The 24,908-nt window shown below is 38.0% G+C and overlaps 1 protein-coding gene across 4 annotated transcripts in view; it reads right to left on the bottom strand.

Moving 5' to 3' along the window:
- The window catches only part of LOC117303106 (LIM domain transcription factor LMO4.2-like), a 62,146-nt gene that overhangs the window by 19,239 nt on the left and 17,999 nt on the right, over positions 1-24,908 (bottom strand). The window contains exons 1-3 of one of the 4 annotated variants that reach the window (XM_033787198.1): positions 6,613-6,630; positions 5,379-6,035; positions 1,285-1,531 (exon numbers count right to left, since the gene is read on the bottom strand). In XM_033787198.1, the coding sequence (XP_033643089.1) occupies positions 1,285-1,531; positions 5,379-5,418 (287 nt within the window). In that variant the 5' untranslated portion in view covers positions 5,419-6,035; positions 6,613-6,630. The other 3 variants (XM_033787197.1, XM_033787196.1, XM_033787199.1) reach the window with 3 other exon arrangements.

Genomic DNA, 24,908 nt, shown 5'->3' on the forward strand with positions numbered 1-24,908 from the left:
CATGTAATCATCCTCATTATTTCAATATCTTTGAAGCCTTTTATTAGGCATCTGAAAGTACACAAAATTGTGCGGAGCCATGAAAGTTGGCCCTGTTCAGTGGTGGTAATCAAGGTGGGACTGGTAACAAACGTCAAAACGGTTTTTTTGTAGGGGTGGGTCTGTCAAGTAAAAACAATGAAGGACAAGAATAAAGGCTCGCGGTAAACACAGTTTCGTTATACATTTGGAATATCGACTATTCGTTGACAAAGAAAGTGAAACAGTGAAAATAGAAATATGATTTGAAACCTCATTGTCAGGGAAGACAATGATGCGTTCCTTTGGCATTATTACCTCAAACTCCTATTCGGGTTACCGCGCATGATGTTATAGACCACAGTCCCGCTCGCCATTTTTGTTTCTGCAGTTTACAACAGCCATCCTCAAATTTTTTTTTAAAGGATTCCTTTTTTTATGAATAGATTTAGAAAACAAACATTTCCACAATTGAAAAGCACTACAACAGAGGAAATTTCTAACTGCAGATAAAAATCAAATCTGATAAAGATCCAATGAAAATTGAACTTGGTTCTTTGCCTATGTGAGGAACAAGAACGTCTTAAACTTCAAAAATTTCCAAAAACCCGATCCCCTGCTGAAAGACCTATGCCCGCCCTGTATCTGAAGAACGCCATTGATGGTGCACATAACAGAATATGATTATGCATATAATGGACAATAAGCCAAGTTAAAAATATTATATCTCAACTGTATGCATTATTTATAAACAGAAGACAAAATGGGGCTTCGATGGAATATGATTATGCATATAATGGACAATAAGCCAAGTTAAAAATATTATATCTCAACTGTATGCATTATTTATAAACAGAAGACAAAATGGGGCTTCGATGGAAAAATAAGAAAGTACAGATGCCCAACGATATGCAACAAAAGCACACTAATTGGAGTTCTCGCAACACTGCAATCGGTTTACTGGAAGAAGCTATTGGTTTGTAGGTTTCACTGCAGGGAAGAACTGATAACGTTTAGCAAAACAAGTTTACAAGATTTGTGTAACAATACAGAGTAGGCCTATATTTTAATGACATTAATGAAACTATACACTGACAATAACTGGCATGTTTCATATAGAAATGTCAATGCCAGTTCAATGAAAGAAACAGCATGACAAACGGGGGGGGGGGGGTGGTGGCAGTGTAGTCCAACACTCCAACAGTCTTTTATATTTTCTACACATTATTATTTGATATTCTAGACTATAGTAATTGCTATACTTACCTAATATAGTCTTTTTTGCAGAGAATCATTCCCCCTTTAGAGAAGCAAGAAGGTCCAACTTCTCCAAGCTGAACACTGCAACATGTACATTTGAGGCAGCCTGTATGCCAAAACCTATCCACAGCGTGTAAAAGAAACCTGTCGATGATCTTACAACCACATGCAGCACAACATCTCACATTGTTGTTGTTGTTGTTGTTGTTGCTACCATTGGACGATCTTGTTTCTTTGCTGATTTCGCTTTGGACTGCGAACAAAACAAACAGGCGAATTCATTAGCACCACCGAAGTGTTACGCAGTGGGGGGGGGGGGGGGGTTCTGTGTGTCTGTTGGACGACACCACAATGCCGGTTTTAGCCGTTGTTTACATATAATAAATAAATTGTGGGCCTACATAGAGAACTATTTGGACGCCAAATTTTTAAGTTTCTGGCAAATTTTGACACCCTTTTACTTTAGCAAATCCTGGCTACAACAACCTTGACCACGACCTACTATAATACAGTTTATTTCATAATAAAGCCAGTAAATTTACTGACCTCTCCCTGACCCAAGTTTGAAAACCCGCATCATTTTCTGAGTGATTGGTTTGAAATTTGTTTTGTGTTGATGAATGGCAAAGGTGGCAGTAATTGTCAACGATAATAAACCGGTCTATGTTGGGTCCTTCATTATTACGCCGCTGTTTTGTATGCACGCAACGCAATTCATTTGTGCAGTGGGCATATTATACCCTGCGTTTGATATTATTTCCACATCGGCTAGTTGATTAATGACCGTACTATCTGTAACTAAATTATTTTTTACATGCTTGAGTATAACGTAGCCTTTACGCCATGACCATCTGGTGCTTAACGCTTTATTGGTTAGGGGCAACTCCAGACAAATTTGATAAAAACGAGCAATTGATCATTTTTGTATACGGCACTGTTTTGGTGTTGTGGTGTAATAAGGCAGGTCATCTGTGTGAACTGTAGCATAGAAACCGTGTACATTTTCTAGTCTACCACCGCGTGTATGTGTTGGAATGGGCTTGTATTTTAAGGAAGGGAGTAATACACTCGCCAAATCCATCCAGCCTGCAACATGACTGATGACCTTTTCTAAAAGTCTATACTTATTGCACATTATTTATCTGCCTGTATCACTCATGGAACCGGGAAATACCATTTAAGGCAGTGAACGTACCCTATTCGTAATTACTCAAAATAATTATTAGCAAAAAAAACTTACTTAGTAACGAGTAATGGAGAGAAGTTGATAGTATAAGACATTGTGAGAAACGGCTCTCTTTGAAGTAACGTAGTTTTCGAGAAAGAAATAATTTTCGAGACCACCGATTTAGAATTTGAGGTCCCGTAACCAAGCATCTGAAAGTACACAACCTCGTGTGGCAAGGGTGCTTTTTTTCTTCCATAATTATCTCACAACTTTGACGATCAATTAAGCTCAAATTTTCACAGGTTTGTTATTTTGTGCATATGTTGAGATACACAAAGTGAGAAGACTGGTCTTTGACAATTACCAAAAGTGTCCAATGTCTTTATAGAAATATTTTAAAGCCGAGATTGTTTGAGAGTCTGGGGCAGCATGTAATGATATCCCGGACGGAATAATATTAATAACCATAATAACTGTATTTGTTTACCCCTTACGTTTATCTTGCCCAAACAACCTCGAGCCACAACCTCGAGCAAGTATTTCGGTTGCAATTTACTAAATCACATGTCATGACTTTCACCAATGTTTCACCAATGTTTTCTAGCAACTGTTTTGATGTGATTTTTACAGGGACTCTACGCAAAGTATTCTGAACACGAAAGATATTGCCAACAGTGGCCAAGATAACGACAATGAAGACGACGTCGCTAACTAAGATATGGGTAAGATTAAATATTGTTCCAGTCAGGGTTGGTCTATGCCAATTTACCGTCCAAGTCGTTCACATTGAGGTTTTGTTCAATCATAGCGAGACTTTCACAGTCAAATTGAACCTCCAACATCTAAACATTTGCTTAGCCCAGGAAGGGAAATTATAACAATGAAGCTTATGATAATAACCGCAATTAAAAAAATACAAACGAAACCGACAGAATCAAATTAGAATCAAAATAAACAAAGAATCAACTCCCTCAAGATGATTTCGTAGTGTTTTTAAAACTAACAGTTGGTGCAAAGCAATGTAGTTGCTTCAATATTCTAGTGAACGAATGCATAACGCTTACGGGTTGTGTAGACGTAATTGAGTTCTCGACGGGACGGCTTTTCAAATAACTGCCCTTTACTCGTACCACTGTAATAATGTTAGCCTCCAATTACCCACATGAGTGCGCAGGGCTTTTGTTTATGTTTGGGCCGTGCGGGTAACGAGCAATTATATCAAACGCCATCAGTAAAAAATGTTGGACCTCGGCTACTCTTGCCATATGCGACCATTGATTGCTAAATAAGATTTAGTGATATTTGCCTCGTATATAGATTGTACAGTTGTTAATCAAAGGATCTTTGTATAATGAACTTAACGGGTATGGGAAGAGGCTGGTTATCAAGATCACTCCAAACACTGATCAAGCTTATTATTAAGCCTAAATAGAAATAATATAACCACTTGATCTAATTGCATATAGGTCTGTGCCAACTAGACATCAAACGTGTAGGCCTATATCGCCACTTTAAAGTTTGACTGTAAACAACTTTTGAAACGCTGGTGTAATTACATCCACTTTTGAGCCAGAAATTGTGCAATATGGTGGCTAATAGGAATGGATCATAAAGGATAAAGCAGCTAAATATTACATGCGTTGTGGGACCTTGTGTCAGCGCTTGGCATGAATACTGTATACTTTATCTATGAATACAGACTTGTCATTAATATATCCATATAATTTAAACGGAACTTGTTTTAAAGCGAACTCAACTTTTGGCACCATCATTGATCGCTGCAGTAAATGATCTGCATAATATCGGGCATATATAAATCATGTTGTACATCCACATGTCACCTACTGATATTGTCAATACTACATTGGATGGACACTATTGGTAATTGTCAAAGACCAGTCTTCTCACTTGGTGTATCTCGACATATTCATGGAATTACAAACCTGTGAAAATTTGTGCTCAATCGGTCGTCGAAGTTGCGAGATAATAATTTCACACGAATTTGTGTGCTTTCAGATGCTTGATTTCGAGACCTCAAATTCTAAACATGAGGTCTCGAAATCAAATTCGTAGAAAATTACATTACTTCAGAGGGAGCCGTTTCTTACAATGTTTTATACTATCAACAGCTCCCCATTACTCATTACCAAGAAAGGTTTTATGCTAATAACTATTTTGAGTAATTACCAATAGTGTCCACTGCCTTTAATACACAGTTTACAAGTGAAGCAACGTCTTTATAATTCTTACACATTATGTGTACATCAATAAAGATGACCAGTAATAATTTGGATTATAAATGGACCAAATAAATTATATACAGTTCATTTGATGTTTGTTTATTGAGAAAGCAATTTCATAATACACCACTTAGCAGAATGAATAATGGAAGCTAGACGCATTGATATGCTTGATTCAAGTACTTGGGGAAAGGGCAAATTGTATATAGGGCCTAATGGAATATACGAAGCATGCAAACCTGAACATTAAAAGCAACACACAGTAAGTTGCTGTTTAAATGTAGCCTACATATAAATGCAGTTCAGGTTTGAAACTAAAAATGACCGCTATAAAGTGGAGGATAAATAACAAATATCGAACTTTGAAATCAGAATGCAGAAAGGCAGTATTGAATTCCAATAACTGTGATGATATTGGTTATAATATTGTAAACATTATAGTATTTGTGTTTGGGAAAGAGACTTTCCCCATCTACTTCAGTACACAGTAGTAGCAGTACTATGGGGATACGTTATGATTTGTTACAGCAATACCTGTCGTGTGCAAGAACGAATAATATACGACTGAAGTGGCATTGGTTGACATCTGATCGACTATTATTTATCATGGATCAGCAGTGTACATATTCACATGGCATAGGAATTAAAGTAGGGCATGCAGTACACGGTATACGTTGTGAACATGTACTTACCCACATCACATCCAGCCACTGAGTCAATAGTTTGCGCCATGATGGGTTGTGTTCGGTGCTAAAAATATCTTAGCAATAAAAAGTCAACAGAGGCGTACACCGATCCTCCCCTTGCTGCTGAATCTTTTGAAGAGGTTAAACAAGGTTTTATTTGACTGTATATTTTGTTCAGATTAACACGTTGGTTTTTCTTGTGGTTTGTTTTGATACTGTTGGATGCATATGTGCCACTATGGATGGGTTTGTTGATTTGCTGCTCACACGGGCCAATATAGCACCATCACTAAGGCGTCGGAGATGCCTTTCCAGCTAGAGCGACCAGCAGGCCCGATGGCACACCTCACGACCTCTTCGATAGTTTGTTGATGGTCCAAGTAAAATATGCAAGTGATTTCCTTTGGGTGTGTATGCTGATGCAGTGGGATCCCAAAGCTCACCAATACATTATATCCATAGGCTCACATGCAAGGCAACGTTCAACGTTCATAGAACTTATGGATGGTTGGTTTACAGTTACTGCCTGCACGTTACGGCTGTACTACTTGTGGTGAGCATAGCTTCGTTCTCAGTACCTCGATGAGTTGACGGCACGTCGTTCCAGTGCAATGAGTGCAGCTAGTCGCTAAAGCTCACGTGTATATCAGGCTCAACGTCTACCTGTCGGCGGAAAACATGCAGTTTGTTAAGATGTATGTCTCGTCAATGCCCAATTATGAAGCTGTTCCACAAACAGAGAAGCTTCACAAAAAACAAGTTGATATAGAATAGCTGTGTGTTGTAAAAACTGCTATAGAGTGTGGAGCGCAGGCATCCTATCCCGTAGTTACTACTCACTGATGTGACGAATGAATAACTGGTGAGTGCTTGATGAAAACAAAACGCAGTGCGTTTGTATGAGGTGGAGAAGGTTAATGATTACACGGCAGGCAGTGGCGGGAAATGGGGCAGGCAGCCAAGCCGGTTGTGTGTACACACATCTAGTCAGTGCACGCTGAGTAATGAACTTGCCATTCAGGGCAAATCACATGTGGTTTAGGCTGGCCCAACAAAAGAAGGCTTTCAACGAGAAATAAATGGCCGCATTTAATATGTCATGTGTTATTATAGTTTCCCCACTCATTCGTACGGAAAATGGAAGCGTCCACTGTGGTGTGCGGGTATAACACTTACAGTAGTATCAACCAAATGAGGGGATATGTTGTTATTTCGCTGAGTACAGTTGTTTCAACAATACCTGCAAAAGCTGCATGATTGAAACGTCAGTGATTAACAACAAAATGTGGATAGATGTAATGAAGGCGAGGTTGCTGTAGGGGTTGGTGCGTTGATGCTAACGATGAAATTGCACGTGGGATGATTTGATGTATAAGTTATGAATGGCACGACCAACAATAGTTAATGAGTCTGGCAGCTTTCGCATAGAGTCTTCACCACTCGACAACGTAATCAATTACACTCCGCCACTCTTCAATAATCACTCTCTCTCTTTTTTCTTCTGCCATTTACGAACCCAATTATTCGTTCGATTCTAATATCTTCGACCATTTAATGCCGGATAGGGAAACAGCTGCGCGCAACGGCATTCTTCCATCAATAAGGAAATGAAGGTACGTGATAGCTGTGGCAAGGCAATGGCGGACTGGCCGAACACTAATGCAATTTCGCTCCTCAGATTAAAGCTCCTCTTACTATTATGGGTTCTTGTGATAACTTAAGGTCCGACAAACAGGAGATTGTACCTTCCGGCATTTTCTTTGTTCATTTCCATCCTCAATATCAATCAGACAAAGTGTCTGTCATGTGTTCATTCACACAAAGTCATTGCATGCTTATCCAATCTCAAACTTTATTGTCTTTGGAGGTAAGGTGGACAGTAGTTGTAAAGTTGATTTAGTTAAAAAATCGCTCTAAAATCATGAATATTTCAGCTTAATTATTTACAACGATAGTAGGTCGAAATCGTGAAGAATATTATTGTATTTTGTTGGGAACTATCTCGTTCAGATGGGCACTATTTATCGCCAATTATGCTACATTTTCGACAGTACGTCATTTCTGCAAAATGACACGACAAAACTTTTCATACCATCTGATATTATTAATAGGTTGGTATTGAGTTACTGATATTGTAGAACTATATGCGATCTTTCCGTATCTCATCTCCATTCATTATTGCTGGCTGACCCACTGCAAAGCTGAGACACTGGACACTATTGGTAATGCATAAAATAACAAACCTGTGAAAATTGAGCTCAATCGGTCATCGAAATTGTGAAATAATAATGCAAGAAAAAACACCCTTGTCTCACGAAGTTGTGTGCTTTCAGAATCTTGATTTCGATACCTCAAATTCAAAATCTGAGGTCTCCAAATCAAATTCGTGGAAAATTACTTCTTTCTCGAAAACTATGTCACTTCAGAGGGAGCCGTTTCTCAGAATGTTTTTTACTATCAACCTCTCCCCATTACTCGTCACCAAGAAAGGTTTTATGCTAATAATTATTTTGAGTAATTACCAATATAATGTTTGTACAATAAGAAAAGTCAATCATGTATACTGGAGTATGTTTTTATTTATTGAGTGTTGTATTATTTACGCGGAAATATTTACATTAAATAACTTTGTTATTGTTATTTTTATTTACATATATATTTGACAGTGTAGGCTTTAAATAACATTCAGTGGCGACAATTTATGTCCGTGCACACCCCACCCCACAATCTGAAATCTTGACTTTTTAGGTTTAAACATTCCAGAGTAAAATAAGCTTCGATGTGAACAATTGAATGTTTTTAAATTAAAATTTTACACGGAGTTAAATGCATTGCTTTGTCGAATTATCATTAACAATAGGCTAGTAGGCATAAATGGCAAGAAAGAGCGCTACCAAGGGGACTGTTCAAGAAAATGGAAACTTAAGTTTTAATTAGCAAGTGTGCCCACTATACAACAAATAATGGCACACTTCTCGCCCCTCACATAGGCCCCTCCCCGAAAGGCTCTGATAACAAGCGAGCGTTCATGATTTGCGTTGTTGCGTTATTGTTACTTATGGTAAGCGGTGGTTACGGTGATATAGTAATGGTATCCCCCCCCCACACACCTCCGTCAGAATCTTAACAACACTCCCGTCTTCATAAAATCTACGTGGAAAAAAAACTATAAAGGATTTGTTTTGTTTTCGTAAATAAAACATTTTATGCATAACATAAACTATTTAATACCTTTCAAATAATTTATGTACCGGTGTGCTTAAGTATGTCAACCAATATTCTAAAAGCGCGCTTAATAATTTAGGTGATTTCTCATGGTAAAACATAAATCGCTCCCAACTTTTGCTTAGCCCCCCCCCCTCGTAATTGTAAATCATTGTCAAGGACCACTCCGTAACCATAAAACGTCTGCATTCATGCTTCATTATTATGTTGGTCTGTAGTAGGTCATGATGGTGTAGCAATTTTTGTGATTTGATATTAAAGCTTTTAGATTGGATTTTTAAATCCCTCCTATTTGGAGTGTAACAACGGTATAAAACTGTTTTTAGGCCTACATCAATTAAATACCGCGCTATTAATTGGACAGGTTAAACACAATCAAATAGGCTGAGTGAGTTGGTTTACTCTGTTGTTTTTGACGACACATCATTTCTGTTGTTTGTTTTGACTATTCATTTAGGTATTGCCTTTAACAAGAGATAGGCCTGCTGGTTTGGATTGGGCAGTCACATAAGGGTGCAACACACACTAATTAAACTCTCATACTAACCAATGCTATTATATTCAAAATTACTCCAAAAATACGTTTATGTCTCCCGGCCTCTTGAAAACAAATCAGATATATATCTTTAGACAACTAAACTTCAGATTTCTTTTCAGTTTTTTATAGGTCGGCCGTTTGGATCTTTTGCTAATTACCCTAGGAAAAAACCCCCCCAAAAATGTGATTTCTTTTTTCCAAACCGAATCGCTGCCAGTTTCCATGAGGCATTCCACCAATTCCCAAGCCAAATGGTACCAACTTTAAAACCTAAATTGTTCAAATCGCCTGTAAAGTTGAGCCACAGAGCCCCCATTGCTGTAATCAAATAATCGATTAATTGCTTGACCCAAAAACCGTTACTATTCACAAGAATTTGAGAGCCTACAAATTATAATAATCAGCTTGACACGTGAATGTTTGCATTTTGTAGTGTGGTGTCCCATAATGGAAGCTAGCACACAGCGCCACCATTCATTCAGATTAACTTGATGATGTGTTGACGGATTATTTCACTTAGAGCTAGGTTGCTCAATCGGAAAGCTGTAGTAGTCATTCATTTCATGCTGCTGGGAGCTATCAATACATACGGCTTCTACTTCGGAACCATTGTTCAGACACAAGGACAAGGTCAACAATAACGACTCACAAATTGGGTAAAAATTCGGCTAAGATATTGATCTAAAAAAAAAAAACCTCTTGTATCTTGGTTGGAAGAAACTTGGATGACCAATCAGCGCAAGGCAAGGTGACTCTTTGGTTAAGGAGAGACGCTGATTTGCCCGGGAATGTTTATACAGATAAACATATAAATACCATGCCTCTGAAGACGGTCCGGTTTGGATCGAAAGCTAAGGCCATCAACCTTACTCATGCTAATAGATAAAAATACAATATGTTGAATAGTCTTACCGGGTAAAAGCTAATTAAATCATTTGGCTTTCTCACTCTAGTTTTTTCTGTCATGCTGTGCCCAAATTTCCCCCACAGTTTTGCCCGAATTTAAGAGTGCGTTTTTGCAATTACAGCCTGCTATAACAAACCGCACCAACTCTCCAGCGCTGACCATCTTTAGTAGAAGGTGGCAAGAAAAAAAACGAGAAAAAAAGCAAGTTTCACACATTCCGCACTTTATTCATAAAATAAGAATGGGAACTGACTGTGTTTGTCAACGTGATAGACAAGTATAAGGTGACAATTATACGCAATGAGATCCCGATGACATGTTAATGCAGATGACGGCTTCCATTTTATCCCCACTGCTGCAAGTTGTGTGAGTTATCGATAAAGGTAAAACTGCGACACTTTGGTACGACTACATACAGAAAAGAACACTGACGTAACTAAAGACACTGTGGTCGATTTCACAAAGATATGACTAGTCCTGACTCAGGACTAGTCCTAAGAGATATAAGGTAGTCCTAAGTTAGGACGACCAACTCATCCCTACTCGAGATAAGACTATAGTCTGTATGTGTTGTGAAATACACCCCTGGACACATTTGGTAATTGTCAAAGACCAATATTCGCAGTTGCAGTATATATGCATCAAATAACAACCTTGTTTTATACTATCAGAACAGCTCTCCATTGCTCGTTGCCAAGTATGTTTTGGAGGCTAACAATTATTTTGAGTAATTACTAATAGTGTCCCGGAGCCTTTAAATGTTCACGATCGTCTTATGTTTTCTATCCTGTTTATAATTGATTGAGTTTGAATGTTGAAGTTTGTTTGCATTCCTCCGCATTATCACATACAGCTTGCGTCGGGAAGACTTACTAACAAGATCATTTATGCATACTATTTTGTTTACTGCAAACGACCACTAGCAAATCAATGCTTACTAGTATAGGGGATACATTTTTGCTAGAATTAGTTTTATGTGCGTTAAGCCAGTCTATATCTCAGTGCCGCAATGCAACCATCCATTCTGAAACTTTTAACGCGACAACACTGTACAAGTTTTCACGTTTAAGCCTTCGTTGAACCGCATTGGCCAACATTTGTGTTTTGTTCACTCTGAAAGAGTTTTGACAGATGATGCTTCAAAACTAAAAACAAAGTGCCTCCAAAAACACATAAGACCGACAATGCGCAAAACACACGTGCAAAATCGCTGATGGACCTAAGATAATGTCAGAAACTGACAATAATCTATTTTTAGTATGACTATAACACATGTCAGTCATGGGTAGTGTCACAAAGTGCTGTGGCCGAGCAGTCAAGCACTTTTTTGTTTTACTCAAGCTCTGGTGTTTCTGATCAGCGGAGTGTTGGTTTGAGTCCCAGCCATGAAATTTGTATCATTCGTAAAGGAGGAACGGCCACAACCAAAACCCTGCACATTTGTGACCATCCACCACCAATAGGCTGTAAAGTTGCACTTGTACATTGCAGAGCCTATTAAATTGTTTGGGTTTTCAAGAAAACTTTGAGAAATCTGAATAAAAAAAACTTCGTCAAGAAAAGTCTGATTTAAATGTGGATGGTATCATTTTGAAGCTGATTACACACTCTCTCCAAAAATGCATTGAGCCCATAACAGTAAAAGTGTCAACTTTACAGCCCATTGGTGGTGGATGGTCACATTTATTGACATCGTAAAAATTGGCTCAATACGAACGAAGGACCGATTTGGAGTTGGCAACGCGAGCTCCGTAAAATGGCGGAATCAATTCTGGTTTATAGAAAGTGACAACACTTTGGTCCAGGACGGCGCCGGGCGTGTCATGGCCTATAGCGGTAAAGAGCATCGGGTTCAAACTGTTGTGTTTCTGTTAAGCAGACTGTGGGTTCGAGTCCCAGCCAACACTTGTGTCCTTAAGCAAGATACTTAACAATGATGCTTCGTCCTTCGGATAGTACGTAAAGCCGTTGGTCCCGTGAATTGTGTAACGCACGTAAAATAACTCGGTGTACTTATCGAAAAGAGAACGGGTTCGCCCTGGTGTTCCTAGTTTGATTGGCAGCATATTGCGCCACAGCACCTTGTAAACATTGACACACATTGACACACATTTTGTCACCCTTAAAGTCACCTGGAAGTGATATGTTGTTAAATTAAAGCTTTTGTCACTATAATATGTGTTTTGATGAGTGGAATATGAATAAACAGTTAACTAAGGTTCAACAAAATTAGTTTCCATTTTATTTTATGAGAAGGGAAAACAAATTCCTTTTTTTATTGTCTGAAAGGATTATACGTTTCGCACAGAGGTAAAAAAATAATGAAGATGTAGAAATATAACTACATTTCTTTTAGAGAGGGGAGACAAATTCACCTGGCGGACAGGAATAGCCGGAGGGACAGAATCCAATGTCCCTCCGGACCGTTGGGGACGGAATTCCCTGTGACACTAGGCAGGCTTTATAAGGGTAGGCCTAACTCGCCAAACACGACAATCCCAAACATCTTGCTTTTCGACTAAACTTGAATAGGCTTTTACAGATGGAGCTGTCACGGTTCTTGTTAGTGAAATGAATGCTGCTCTATATGTATACCTTAGGGGTAAGGTAAACGGTTATACATAAGACAAGGTCAAGAAACCACCAAATATAACCACAAACTTGATCTAAGACCCTTCCCATGCTGTACAAGTAGACTACATGTCATTGGTTTCATGGTGCTCAGTGACAGGTTTAACCGCTCGGTATTGCTTGAACAGATGCCCCCATGACACGCTGGCCGACGGAGAACCACAGTAGCTCCAAATAAAATATTCACATCACAATACTCCAACTAAATCTGCGTTGTAAATCGCACCCATAGGCTTAGGAAAGACTGCATTTACGGCTAGCTTATATTTCTCATAAACACAAGGGATTACTGACTGGAATTACTTGAAGATTAGACGTTCAGTTTGGAGGGGGATATTGAGCCCTAGGCCTTCTTCAATATCCGAGAAGTTTGGCTAGGAATCCTGACATTCACCATGCCAAGCGATCATATATGCATATACATGAGACGAACGTGCGTCTGCACTTTTCAACAACTCCAGTTCTCAATCCACTTCCATCCAAAAGCTTTTTGCTCGTCAGCTTCAACCTCTATTCCCGTGCCCTGTCTATCTGAGTTTTATGTCCAATTTGCTTGTTTCGTTACCCCGTCCCCTCGGGGTGCAAAGCCAGGCAATCCGGGCAGCTCAGTGCCGGTCGATCGTGAAAACCTCTTGTTTTGTGTTCGCTCATGGCGAGGGCACGTACAGCAATGGTAAGGGTATTCTTTGAACTGTAAAAACTCAACTTTGAAAGTCGCTATTGCCAGGATTTTTTACCAAAAATACCGTTTCTGTCAACTTAACAGACTTCATGTCACGACACAGCCTTTTAACAACCATATTATTTCATTTTTAGAGGATATACAAAATATTCAAACTGATAAGTGATATAGATTTACACGAGGCTTATATAGTTTCACGTACGAGACATAAGAACATTCTTTACCATGCACATTAAATGAGTAATACAATGCAAGCAAAAAATATAATCAAACAACAAAAAAGTATACATGCAAGAAAGACAAGGCGAACTCGTTAAAATATTTCAGGATAGCACGTCATTGTTTTCTATAATTAATTTGGTCGATTTGTGGGCGGCCAACATGTTAAACCTACAGTGTTCTAAACTGGATAATTAACGTCACTGTCCCCATATCAGCATGGTATTGAACGCTTATACTGGGACGGGGTACCAGTATTCAGTAGCCAAGCTGCACGACAATACAACAAACACTGTGCTGCTATTAAGTCAACATTATGATTTCTAAATTAAAAATCATGACCAATGCTGCAGCATTAACCTCATTCAATACAGTGATACATTATAGAACTACTTTTATTTTTTGAGTTGTAGAGTATTGTAGCAAGGTGGGTGCTATTTGTATAGTTTGATGATTGATGTGATAGCCAGGACCAATTACCCGCATCATCCCCATACAGGCTCAAGACGAGCTTCATTATCCGGGCCAATTCCAAAATCACACAAGTGTAATTAAAGGCACCGCAGCCAAAACAGGTCGGCTATATTATTGGACTGAGCTTGCCAGCTGTCCTCGCAGGAAATTAAAGCGGTTCTAAAGCACCCCGGCCGAGCATTCAATATCAAGGCACAATATTGGCCAAGCTTCTCTGGGATAAAATCATTTAATTACTCCACATTTTTACGGTGAAGACCCCCAACTTGATTAGAGTGGAATTGAACTCCGTGCGGGGTATGATGGTGACGCACGGATTGATCAGGTTGGTTAGGGTAAAGGGATGGGTCTGCGATTAGTTTTTTAAGTCGTAGCATCAGCCCACCTTCTAGAATAGTATGGGTACGTCCCAATCTAACCACATGAACAGCAGAACCTGAATCTCAAACCCAAAGGCGTCCATTGCGTGCACCAGTCATCTCCTCTGTCTGATACGGTTGCAACATTATGTTTAGACTGAGTTGTTCAATAAAAGTTGCTGGACAATTTTAACCTATTTAAATGAAAGACACTTAAAGGCACTGGACACTATTGGTAATTACTCAAAATAATTATTATCATAAAACCTTACTTGGTAACGAGTAATGGGGAGAGGTTGGTAGTATAAAACATTGTGAGAAAACGGCTCCCTCTGAAATGACGTAGTTTTCGAGAAAGAAGTAATTTCCAAGAATCAACAACTTGAAAGCACACAACTGCGTGTGACAAGGTGTTTTTTCCATTATTATGTTGCAACTTCGACGACCAATTAAGCTCAAATTTTCAAAGGTTTGTTAATTTATGCATATGTTGAGAAACACAAAGTAAGAAGACTGGTCTTTGACATTTACCAATAGTGTCCAATGTCTTTAAGTAAACTTAGAGGTGCACAATACAAGCCAATGTGTCGTATTGATATTGGGTTTAAATAATAGTATCAATATGAGTTGGATTTCAACGAGTGATTCAGCAATTCTTACCTGCCCACAAACCAACTTTGCACGAGAAACTGCAGATGAAACTTTTTACGGAATCCTGGGTCCCACCATTCAATTTTGACTCAGAAAAAAATAAGACAGATTTTATAGGACGTCGTATGACGTAATCAACATCCGGACGCGACTAAATTAATAAGGTCAACTTTGCACCACTTTTCTAGGGGGCACTTCTGGCCAATTAAACAAAAAATTAGTTTCCATTTTTTAAACAAGATATTAAAGATGCTATGTCAGATTTGTTGCCCCAAACATTAAAAAATAAATTTGTTGTTGAGTGAATGGTATTTCAAAGAGTATCACCCGCTCTATCGAAAACAAGTTTAACTTTTACTTTAAATGTCAGGAACCATGACAAAAATTTTAAACGTTTCTTATAACACACATAAGAATTGGTCACGTGATATATTGTCGGGCACTTTATTTCACTGCTACTAATAATTGGCGGACTTTTTCGAGCAATGGCTCAAATGAAAGCTTGTAACTTTCTGGACCCCCATCAAAATACCTTTTGAATTTAAAATCAAAATTTTTGGGTCAAATCGGCTAAAAATCTAACATAGCATCTTTAATCTACACAAGGACTAGATTTGCCCTGTTTGCGCTCTTGATATGCCGTTTATTATTTAATAATAAGATTTTCTGACGTGGAGATAAAAAACAAATGCATTGTCTGAATGTAAAAAAGGGGGAAAACAACTTTGATTATTTACGTTATAAAAGCTTAATGCGATGCAATATTAAATTATAGGATTGTGTTAAGCTCAATGGTCCAGATTTTAGATTGGGAGGGTGGCAGGCGCGTGTTTTTTTTTTTTTTTTTTTTCTGGGGTGGGGGGGGGGGGAGGGGCAATAGTTTCGCCACTTGTTTTACCGGGATGTTAGTTAGAGCTGTGTTTTGTATGAACCTCTGAACGTCATGTATCATTCGATGATGGTATACAATACAACCTACGGGAGGATGGTATACTGGTAAGGCACTCGGTAAAAAACTTAACGTTCCTTTTTCAACTTTCTTGAGTGGAAGAGGAGTGTGTGCCCTTCCGCCTAGAGCTTCGATTATCAGCATTCATCTTGCTACGTTTTTATTGTCACGAGTATTAGATTAGAAGGATGTGATTTCCTTCCGATGGTAAATTATAAAAACACTGCAATACGCCATTTTTAATAAGACGTGCATCAATGAAGTCATGCTCGATCCTTCAATCAACTTGGTATTACTGGTTGTTTCCAAGGTTAAAACTACTGTTTCTTTACAATTAAATTAAATACAATAGGTCTACATTCAAAGATAATAAATTTAGAAACACAAATTTAAACGCATCCACAAACTATTGCTTTAGACGAAGTCAAAATAATGAATAAGTCACGATCATTAGATGTTTATGTTGTTACTTGTAGAGAGTAATCGTGTTTAATACACGACACAAACCATTCGTCCGCAGACGTTTTGTTTCCAGCAGGACTTAATTAAATTGCGCAGATTGCATTCCTCGGAAAAGATACTTCTAGCAAAACGTGTTTGTCCAACCATTTACCAATCTAAACAGGGTTTTTTCCAAAGACAACCTAGAAAATAAACAGTGCAAGAATTGCTTCTTTCTTTGTGTTGATTTTGAGAATGTACGTGAGTTTGATATGCCTGCGTGTATTATAATGTATAATGTGCATTCACTATTAAATAAACTACACAGGCGAACCTGACTACCAAACTACGTCACCTTTCCTTTTATTTATTTATTTCATTAAAATGTGCTTTATTATTGAGCGCAGTTATTACATAGTGGCAAGCAAAGAGAAATACTACAACAATGGGTCGCCAGAGACCCTTTGATTAAAATGTAGAGTATGAAAGTCCATCATCGTCGACCATGCTGCAATACTGAACAGCACTGTAACAAAGGCAAACAAGGACAGTCGAGAAACATCATAGACCTGTTATCCAGTACATAGTGGCTCGCTTATTCCAGGCAATTTTATTTTAGGCAACAACAAAAAACAGTGAAAAGAAAAACAATTAATACGGTCAATGCAAAAGCGAAACATATTTTTCATAGCCCGGAACACAGAGAAAACGTCGAATAAGATTCAAACACAACACTTGTAAAATTTTATCAAACAGCAAATACAAACCATTTTCAAAACATTGTAAAAATGTTGTTATTAAAAACAAACCGCCTAAATGACACCACTTGTAACGGTGTACGCATGATTATACATTCCAATTTATCTATAGTCTTGTAAATACCTAAATTATGTTTCTTTTTATTGTTATCGACTCTCAGTTATACTATTATATGTATTTATTATATGTATTTATGTATTATTCAATATAGCAAAACTAGTTGTGAAAAGCAATTTAATTAAAAACCATTGTGTGTGCTATGTTTGCTGTATGCATTCACTGTACTTTCATTTCATCAATTAATATTGTTATTGTCATGAACTAAAACCAATTCAACTAAATGGACCAGGCCCTGTTAATAGGCCTCGGGTTTTTCCTGGTGCCATCCTCTTATCACCCTTTGTACCTAATGCATGTATGTTTTATGATTATTTATTGTGATTTTTGGAAATAAACAAACAAATAAACAAAGCAGACCCAGAGCTCAATTGTAGTTTGTTTTGAGGAGTGATATTACAGTTCTATAATGAAGAGAGAGGCTCCTGAGTGTCAATCCATGCATGATAGCTTTTAGTAGCTCACAGTTATGAATTGACATAGTTATGATTATTTGAGTACTGTCCAATGAGTTATAATAACTATAGTACTGAGTGATAACATATATGTCATAGTTGATCATCAGAGTAGAGATCAAGGAGAACTAATATAACCGCAGGTTAACAGTGTTGTGTGAATTAGTTATACTAACTAATAGAAAGTGGCTTCTTCTGATCCCGTCACTCACTGACGCTCAAGGTGCTTCAACATTTAGCAAGGTATGTGTACCTTTGTATTATAAGACCTTTTCATTTTACATCACCATGTAATAGTTTACAAAGTGCTGCGGCGCAATATGCAGCCAATCAAACCAGGAACACTGGGGTGAGCCCCTTCTATTTACGATATGCGTATTGGGTTATTTTACGTGCGTTTACACAACACACTGGACCAACGGCTTTACGTCCCATCCGAAGGTCGCAGCAATATTGGTTAAGTGTCGTGGCCGAGTTGTTAAGAGCATCGAATTCAAACTCTTGTGTTTCTGATCAGCAGAGTGTAGGTTCGAATCCCAAGCCGTGACACTTGTGTCCTTACGCAAGACACTTTTAAAACCATTGCTTCGTCCTTTGGATGGGACGTAAAACCGTTAAATTGACATCAGGGCGATTTTCAGAAGAGCAATTATCAATAATCAATAGATGATGTATTGATCAAAGATGATCGATCATTATCGGTAGGCTATTTGTTTTATTCAGAATGATGAACAGAAAACAATGATAATAAAAACCCTCACTCTATTATACGTAAATACTAATGCTACTGATCGAAAAAAAATAATGAAGTCTTGCTGACTATTATTGAATAACTATTGATTACAACTGACACTAATGATCTTCAGCTTTAAAGTCGTTTATAACGCTTACCAGTGTTGCCATTGATATTTAGGCATAGCTCTATGGTTAGTATTTTTACTGGTTTTAACAATGATGAAAAGACTAATCAAAATATGTATTTTGGTATTGTATTTTGACATGCATAAAATGATACAGTAATCAGTGAGCCATCCGATAGCTCTAACAGTGCATATCAACTATGTACACATTTTCTATACTTCTATTTTTTCATCAATCTCTCAAGTTGCCGCCGCTAGCCTTGCGTATACCATACCAAGGCAATAGTTTTGTTGAGTGCTCTTTTATACTGGTGCTAACAATACCATGGCATCAGCGTGTTCAATCGAATGGCAAGGCTAAGGTTACAAACTCATTTGCGACGGCTCGGTGTGGATCAATTTCTTGAATGAAATGCAGTATCCTTGGAGGATATGAAGCCATCATGGTTACCTCCAGAGAGAGACGTGACTCAACCTGGGCTACTCGTTATACTGCCGCCCGTTGTTGCACCTCGTAGGCCGAGATACATGCATTCTGCCGGCTTGTCAACTAATACAATTTACATAATGAAATTGCATTGGCTGTCCTTCACGGTTCCGGCATTAACTTCATAAGAAAATACTGCAATGTATATCTCAACATATTTCCCGGTTGGTTTTACATCCACAACGTAAAAGGTGCCAAAAAGAAGGCTTGAAATAATAAATAGTACTGTCCACATTGTTGACATGCACGTTGTTATTAGAAACAGAAGTGTTGAATTGCCTTCCATAAACAAGTCTACAAACAGGCAGATGTCAACAATAGCATTGTTTCCTACTTTCCAAAAGATAATTGGAATTAAAATGGCTCTGGGTTTGTCAATTATCATTCAAATATTTTCTTTAAATTGAAGATCTTGTCATACCCTCACAAAATAAAGGGATGTCTCTAAGCACCACTGGTAAGTACCGAGTTCGGAATCGTACTTCAAAAAATAATTCTACAAAACCTGCCACGCCGTGAACATCCAGAAATTGGCATTAATGACTATTGAGTCGTAAACATTGTTATAGACGTGGTTGTACAAAAATTAAGACACAAAACCTTTGCGCCAAAGAAAGAGCCACTCCATTGGCCTGAGTGTACTCCAAAACAAAATTAGAAACCAGGACACAAACCATCTAAAACTCCACAAAATACATCTCGTAGCAATCTTTGCGGACATTTTGTGACCACGCTGGTTGACATTGCGGGCATGTTGAACACCCCTCCACGAAAAAGGCGTGGCAGATGCATGGAATAAGAAGCATCAGAGCTCAGCAAAAATACCCAGCATTCATCAATGACACTTTCCCTTGTCAGTTTGAATGTTTAGAACAATTATTTGGTAATCCCTAATAATCATTCTATATTTCTGTTTGGTATGAGATTTTTAAGGTTTAACGTTTACGATGACATTGGGTATGTTATGGGCCAAAATGTCATGGTTTCAATGGAAACATAGTGTTGTCTGCCAAACTCTGTCTAACATCTATGCAGCTACGCACAGAACACAAGCTTCCAGTAATATTGATGGAATTTGAGATTTTGCCAATAGTGAGTGAACACTTGCCAGGCGTAAGACAAAGTTCATTCTATACGTCCAATGGTTCGCTCACCGTGCACGATACGGCTAATTTGACCTGTTAGTTCCTAATTCGATATTCCCTTCACATATCATTCAATTAGCTTCAGAATACAAACACATGGTAAGGTATGATTGGCTAGTGCACACGTGCAATGAATGAGTCTGTACTGCACCACCACGTCACCGCTGGTGTTAAGTGCCTCCGGGCTCTCCCAATTGTGTCTACATAATTATACAGATTCAATACCTAATTCAAAATTTGGCTAGTACAATTCTTTGGGAAAACACATATAAAACTATAAAGTCAATGAAGTGTTGATCACTATTATTTTTTATCAAAGCAAGTTTGACAATAAATAGTAATAAATAATTAAAAAAAAAAAAAAAAAATCTTACTTCTTCAAACTAGTGTTTCCCTTACATGCTTATTTTAAACAGTAAATAGCTTTGAACTATTATCAGATGCAATAATTGAATTGCTGATTAGCTCATGATGTAACAACTGCTTGTGTTTTTGTAAATTGATGGCAACAAACGCAACCAGAAACGAGCCTTTGAAAGTGTCAGGTCATTTCATGACAATGACAAGATAGTGTGATTCACCCAGTCAGAATTTAAGTCGAATACATTGTCTCAATTCCATGAACATTGTGGAGATTAAACCAGGTTTTCCCGTATTAGGGAAGTGTATTGGGAAAATGTATTTAACTGAAATCAGTTAAAACAAAAGCCAACACTGTTTTAATTCACATAAAGTTTTAGTTCATTCATAAAATGAAACATTTCCTAAAGGTTCAACAGATGTAGCCTACATGGTTGAGTGTGACTTTAATTGCTAAATGCAGATCATTTCGAATAATAAGCTTCATGTATTGACAGATTTCTCTGGTTTCGACCTAGATCCACGCAGTCTAACTGACAGCTCACCAGCTCGGCTTTGTGTTTTATAGAAACAAGTTACTACGAGGCAACAGAAGTCGACCTTGCAGTCAGGTCACAGCCTGTCTTTTACTTCACTCAGACAGTGAGTGACACGGCTCCATAAACTGTGATAATGCCATTAGCACTTAATTACTAACGCATCTAAAGTAATCGCCTCAATTATCCCAGCCATTTGATACACTGGACAGAGTACTAGCAATGCTCTCATGTATCAAGCCCTCCGCTAGCTTTCCTTATTCACGCATATCATTCACCTTTCAAAATAAATGTACCGACTGCTAAATTACAAAGAAAGTCTAGCCAAGTATGGTTTGACAAAGAGTGCACAATCATTTCTAACCAGAAAGCCTTCACAAAACAATTTTTAAAACAAAATGCAAATTTGGGAGCAGAAAAAGTGCTAAGAGAAAACATAATTTTTGTTTGAGTGAAGCATTTTAAAGGCACTGGACACTATTGGTAATTACTCAAAACGGTTATTGTTAGCATAAAAACGTACTTGGTAACGAGCAATGGAGAGCTGTCGATAGTATAAAACATTGTGATAAATGGTGGCTCCCTCTGAAGTAACGTAGTTTTTGAGAAAGAAGTAATTTCTCACTAAAATATTTGAATTGAGGTCTCGAAATCAAGCATCTGAAAGCCCATTATTATCTCGCAACTTCGACAACCAATTGAGTTCAAATTTTCGCAAGTTTGTTATTTTGTGCATATGTTGAGTCTACACCAAGTGAGAAAACTGGCCTTCGACAATTACCAAAGGTGTCCAGCGTCTTTAGAGAACTAAAAAAATGTTGAATCCAGCGACGACAATCATAAAGATGAATTATTGTATTATAGGGGAAACCATGCAGTTATGATTTTGAAATTGACTGGATAGGTTGGTAATGATAAAAATTATGACTTGCTATCAATCTAACTTATCAGCACTCTCTCGATCTGACCACTATATAATTATTAAGCCACACTTGGGTCATTACGCAAATACACCAGGCATATACGATTGTCAATTATAAAAGAAAAGCAATTTCATATTCTTCAATTTCCTTTGTGAAATGCATCAGTTTACTGCGAAGAAAAACATATGGGGAGAGAGAAGAGGGGATATTGAAAAAGTCTACCTTTCCACAAGTTATTCTGATTTGTAAACAGAAAGTAACAGGTTCGCCTATTGCGATTGTCCCGCAGTGTTTAGTTTTGTCTTCAGAAAAAGTGTTCACTATTTAATAAAGCAATTTCGTGCCTCTTCTTTAGTTAAACAGAGCGAGAAGATTAAAAGCAAAATTGGACAGGACAAAATCGCCAGGACTAAATTGCCTGGTTCGTCTTTCACACCGAAATGTGCAGGTCGATAATTTTTAATTCCATGCAGTTTTCCCCTAACATTTCAGCTTGTAAGGGGGGAAAACAATGCGAAGCAAATTTGCAAGAGGAAAGTGCGAGAATACTTGGTGCTTGGGGCGATTCCTGCTTCATGTTGCCCAGAGTGACAATCACAAATCGATCGTACCGAAATTATCGTGCCTGCTACAGCTCTAGCTCACGGGTCTACGACAGAAACTTGGTTCAGATGGGGCAGCTACAGACCACGTACAGACTTGCTTGGTCTACCATAGACCCAACAGGAAAGTTGTACAAAGGGTGTGATGCACATTTACAGATACGAGTCACGATATTGATGCATCGTGATGAAATAAGCGAGTTGAGAAGCAACAAGCAACCAGGCTATACGATGCTGCAGGCCCACTGCTGCACATATTCAATTACCTTCAAGTTATCTACCGATTGCGACAAGGTGAACACATAGAACTAGAACGCATCACGTGGCCAGGCTGTTTTTGTAGGGGCCACAATATGCCAGTTACTTCAGAATTCCCCTGGGCAGTGTTTCAGCTTGGCTTCATGCATCAACATCCGCATAAAATGCCATACGCAATTTTATCAAATCATCGTCTATTATAACACAAAATATAAACTGACCAGCTAACATCAGATCTGACATTTAATTTGTAGCGACGATTATTGACATTTGTCACACTTCTGTCCTCATCTCAAATGCTTAAAGGTACTGGACACCTTTGGTAGTTGTCAAAGACCAGTATTCTCACTTGGTGTATCCCAACATATGCACAAAATAACAAACCTGTGAAAATGTGGGCTCGATTGGTAATCGAAGTTGCACGAAAATAATGACAGAAAAAACACCCTTGCTGCAAAAGTTGTTTTGCTTTCAGATGCCTTTAAAAAAGGCTTAAGACTTTAAGTCTTTTATTATTTGAGTGGGAAATAACCTCTTAATAAAAAAATACCTTACTTCAGAGGGAGCCGTTTCTCATAATATTCTATACTATATATCAACAGCTCTCCATTGCTCATTACATAGTAAGTTTTTATGCTAAACATTATGTTGGGTAATTACCAGTTGTATTATGTCCAGTGCCTTGAATATAAAGTGCACAAGGAAAACATATAATAGAAAAGGACCTTATTACACGGGCTAATACACGTTGATATTATTAAATACATTAAATATTCTATCAAGATAACACAATATCGTGATATAAACCACACTGTTTCTCAAGTTTTTATACTGGTCATGGTCGGTGTATTATAAAATCCTGGGTCTAACTGTTCATCTTGTCAGATTATGATAGTTTGTCTTGTAAACAGGAACAGTTGTTTTTGTGATGACCTGACATTATCACACGCACACTCGAAGGCCCTGGACACTATTGGCCAAAAAATTGTTAGCATAAACATTTAATTGGTAACGAGCAATGGAGAGCTGTTGATATTGTGAGAAACAGCTCCCTCTGAAGTAACGTAGTTTTCGAGAAAGAAGTAATTTCTCAGTAAAATATCTGAAACGCATTTGAGACCTCACGCGTGGGGTCTCGAAATCAAGCATCTGAAAACACACAACTCGTGTGACAAAGGTTTTGTTTCTTCCATTATTATCCCGCAACTTCTACAACCAATTGAGCTCAACTTTTATTTTCTGCATATGTTGAGATACACCAAGTGAGAAGACTGGTCTTTGACAATTACTAATAGTGTCCAGTGTCTTTAAGAAGATACACGGATGTTACTGGATCTGATCCGTTTAGCTCCAGAGGAGTAAGACAGATCGATGCACATAACTTTTGAAATTAAAGAAGGTTTGAAATATCTGTTACCATTTTACCATAACTTTAATATAAAAAGCGATGATGTTGAACTGATGTTTGTTGAGTTTGATCAGCCAATGCTAATAAACTAAATGCATGTTTGGTATACAACCAAGTCTTGCACATTTACTCAGAAGAATCAAAAGTCACGCACCAGTATACATCAAGACAACTGGTTATTTTACTGAAAGGGTGATAACACCTCCGGATAAAAGCATCAATGGAGTATATTGCTTCTTTTGTTTTAATTGCACGAGTTGTACTTACACAGTTAGCAGTACTGTAGGAGATGTCACGGAGCCAATGTCCAAGTCTAGTCATCTATGTGCATTGATGCCAACAAGGTACAAGAGAGCAGGTGAACCATTACTGAAAGCTTACTTGATTGGCATCCACACCCCAGGGCCTGACAGATACTCAACACACAATTCAACATCTCCCTCCCGTCCACAAGCTTCACTATCTAACCAAAATAAAGTCTAATTTCAGGTTTGATCAAGCCATGAAAGCTATCTCTAAATTGGCAAGGGTTGTTTTCCTTTCTCTCTCC

The sequence above is a fragment of the Asterias rubens genome, chromosome 19 (genome assembly GCF_902459465.1).
Source record: "Asterias rubens chromosome 19, eAstRub1.3, whole genome shotgun sequence".
NCBI classification, from domain to species: Eukaryota; Metazoa; Echinodermata; class Asteroidea; order Forcipulatida; family Asteriidae; genus Asterias; species Asterias rubens.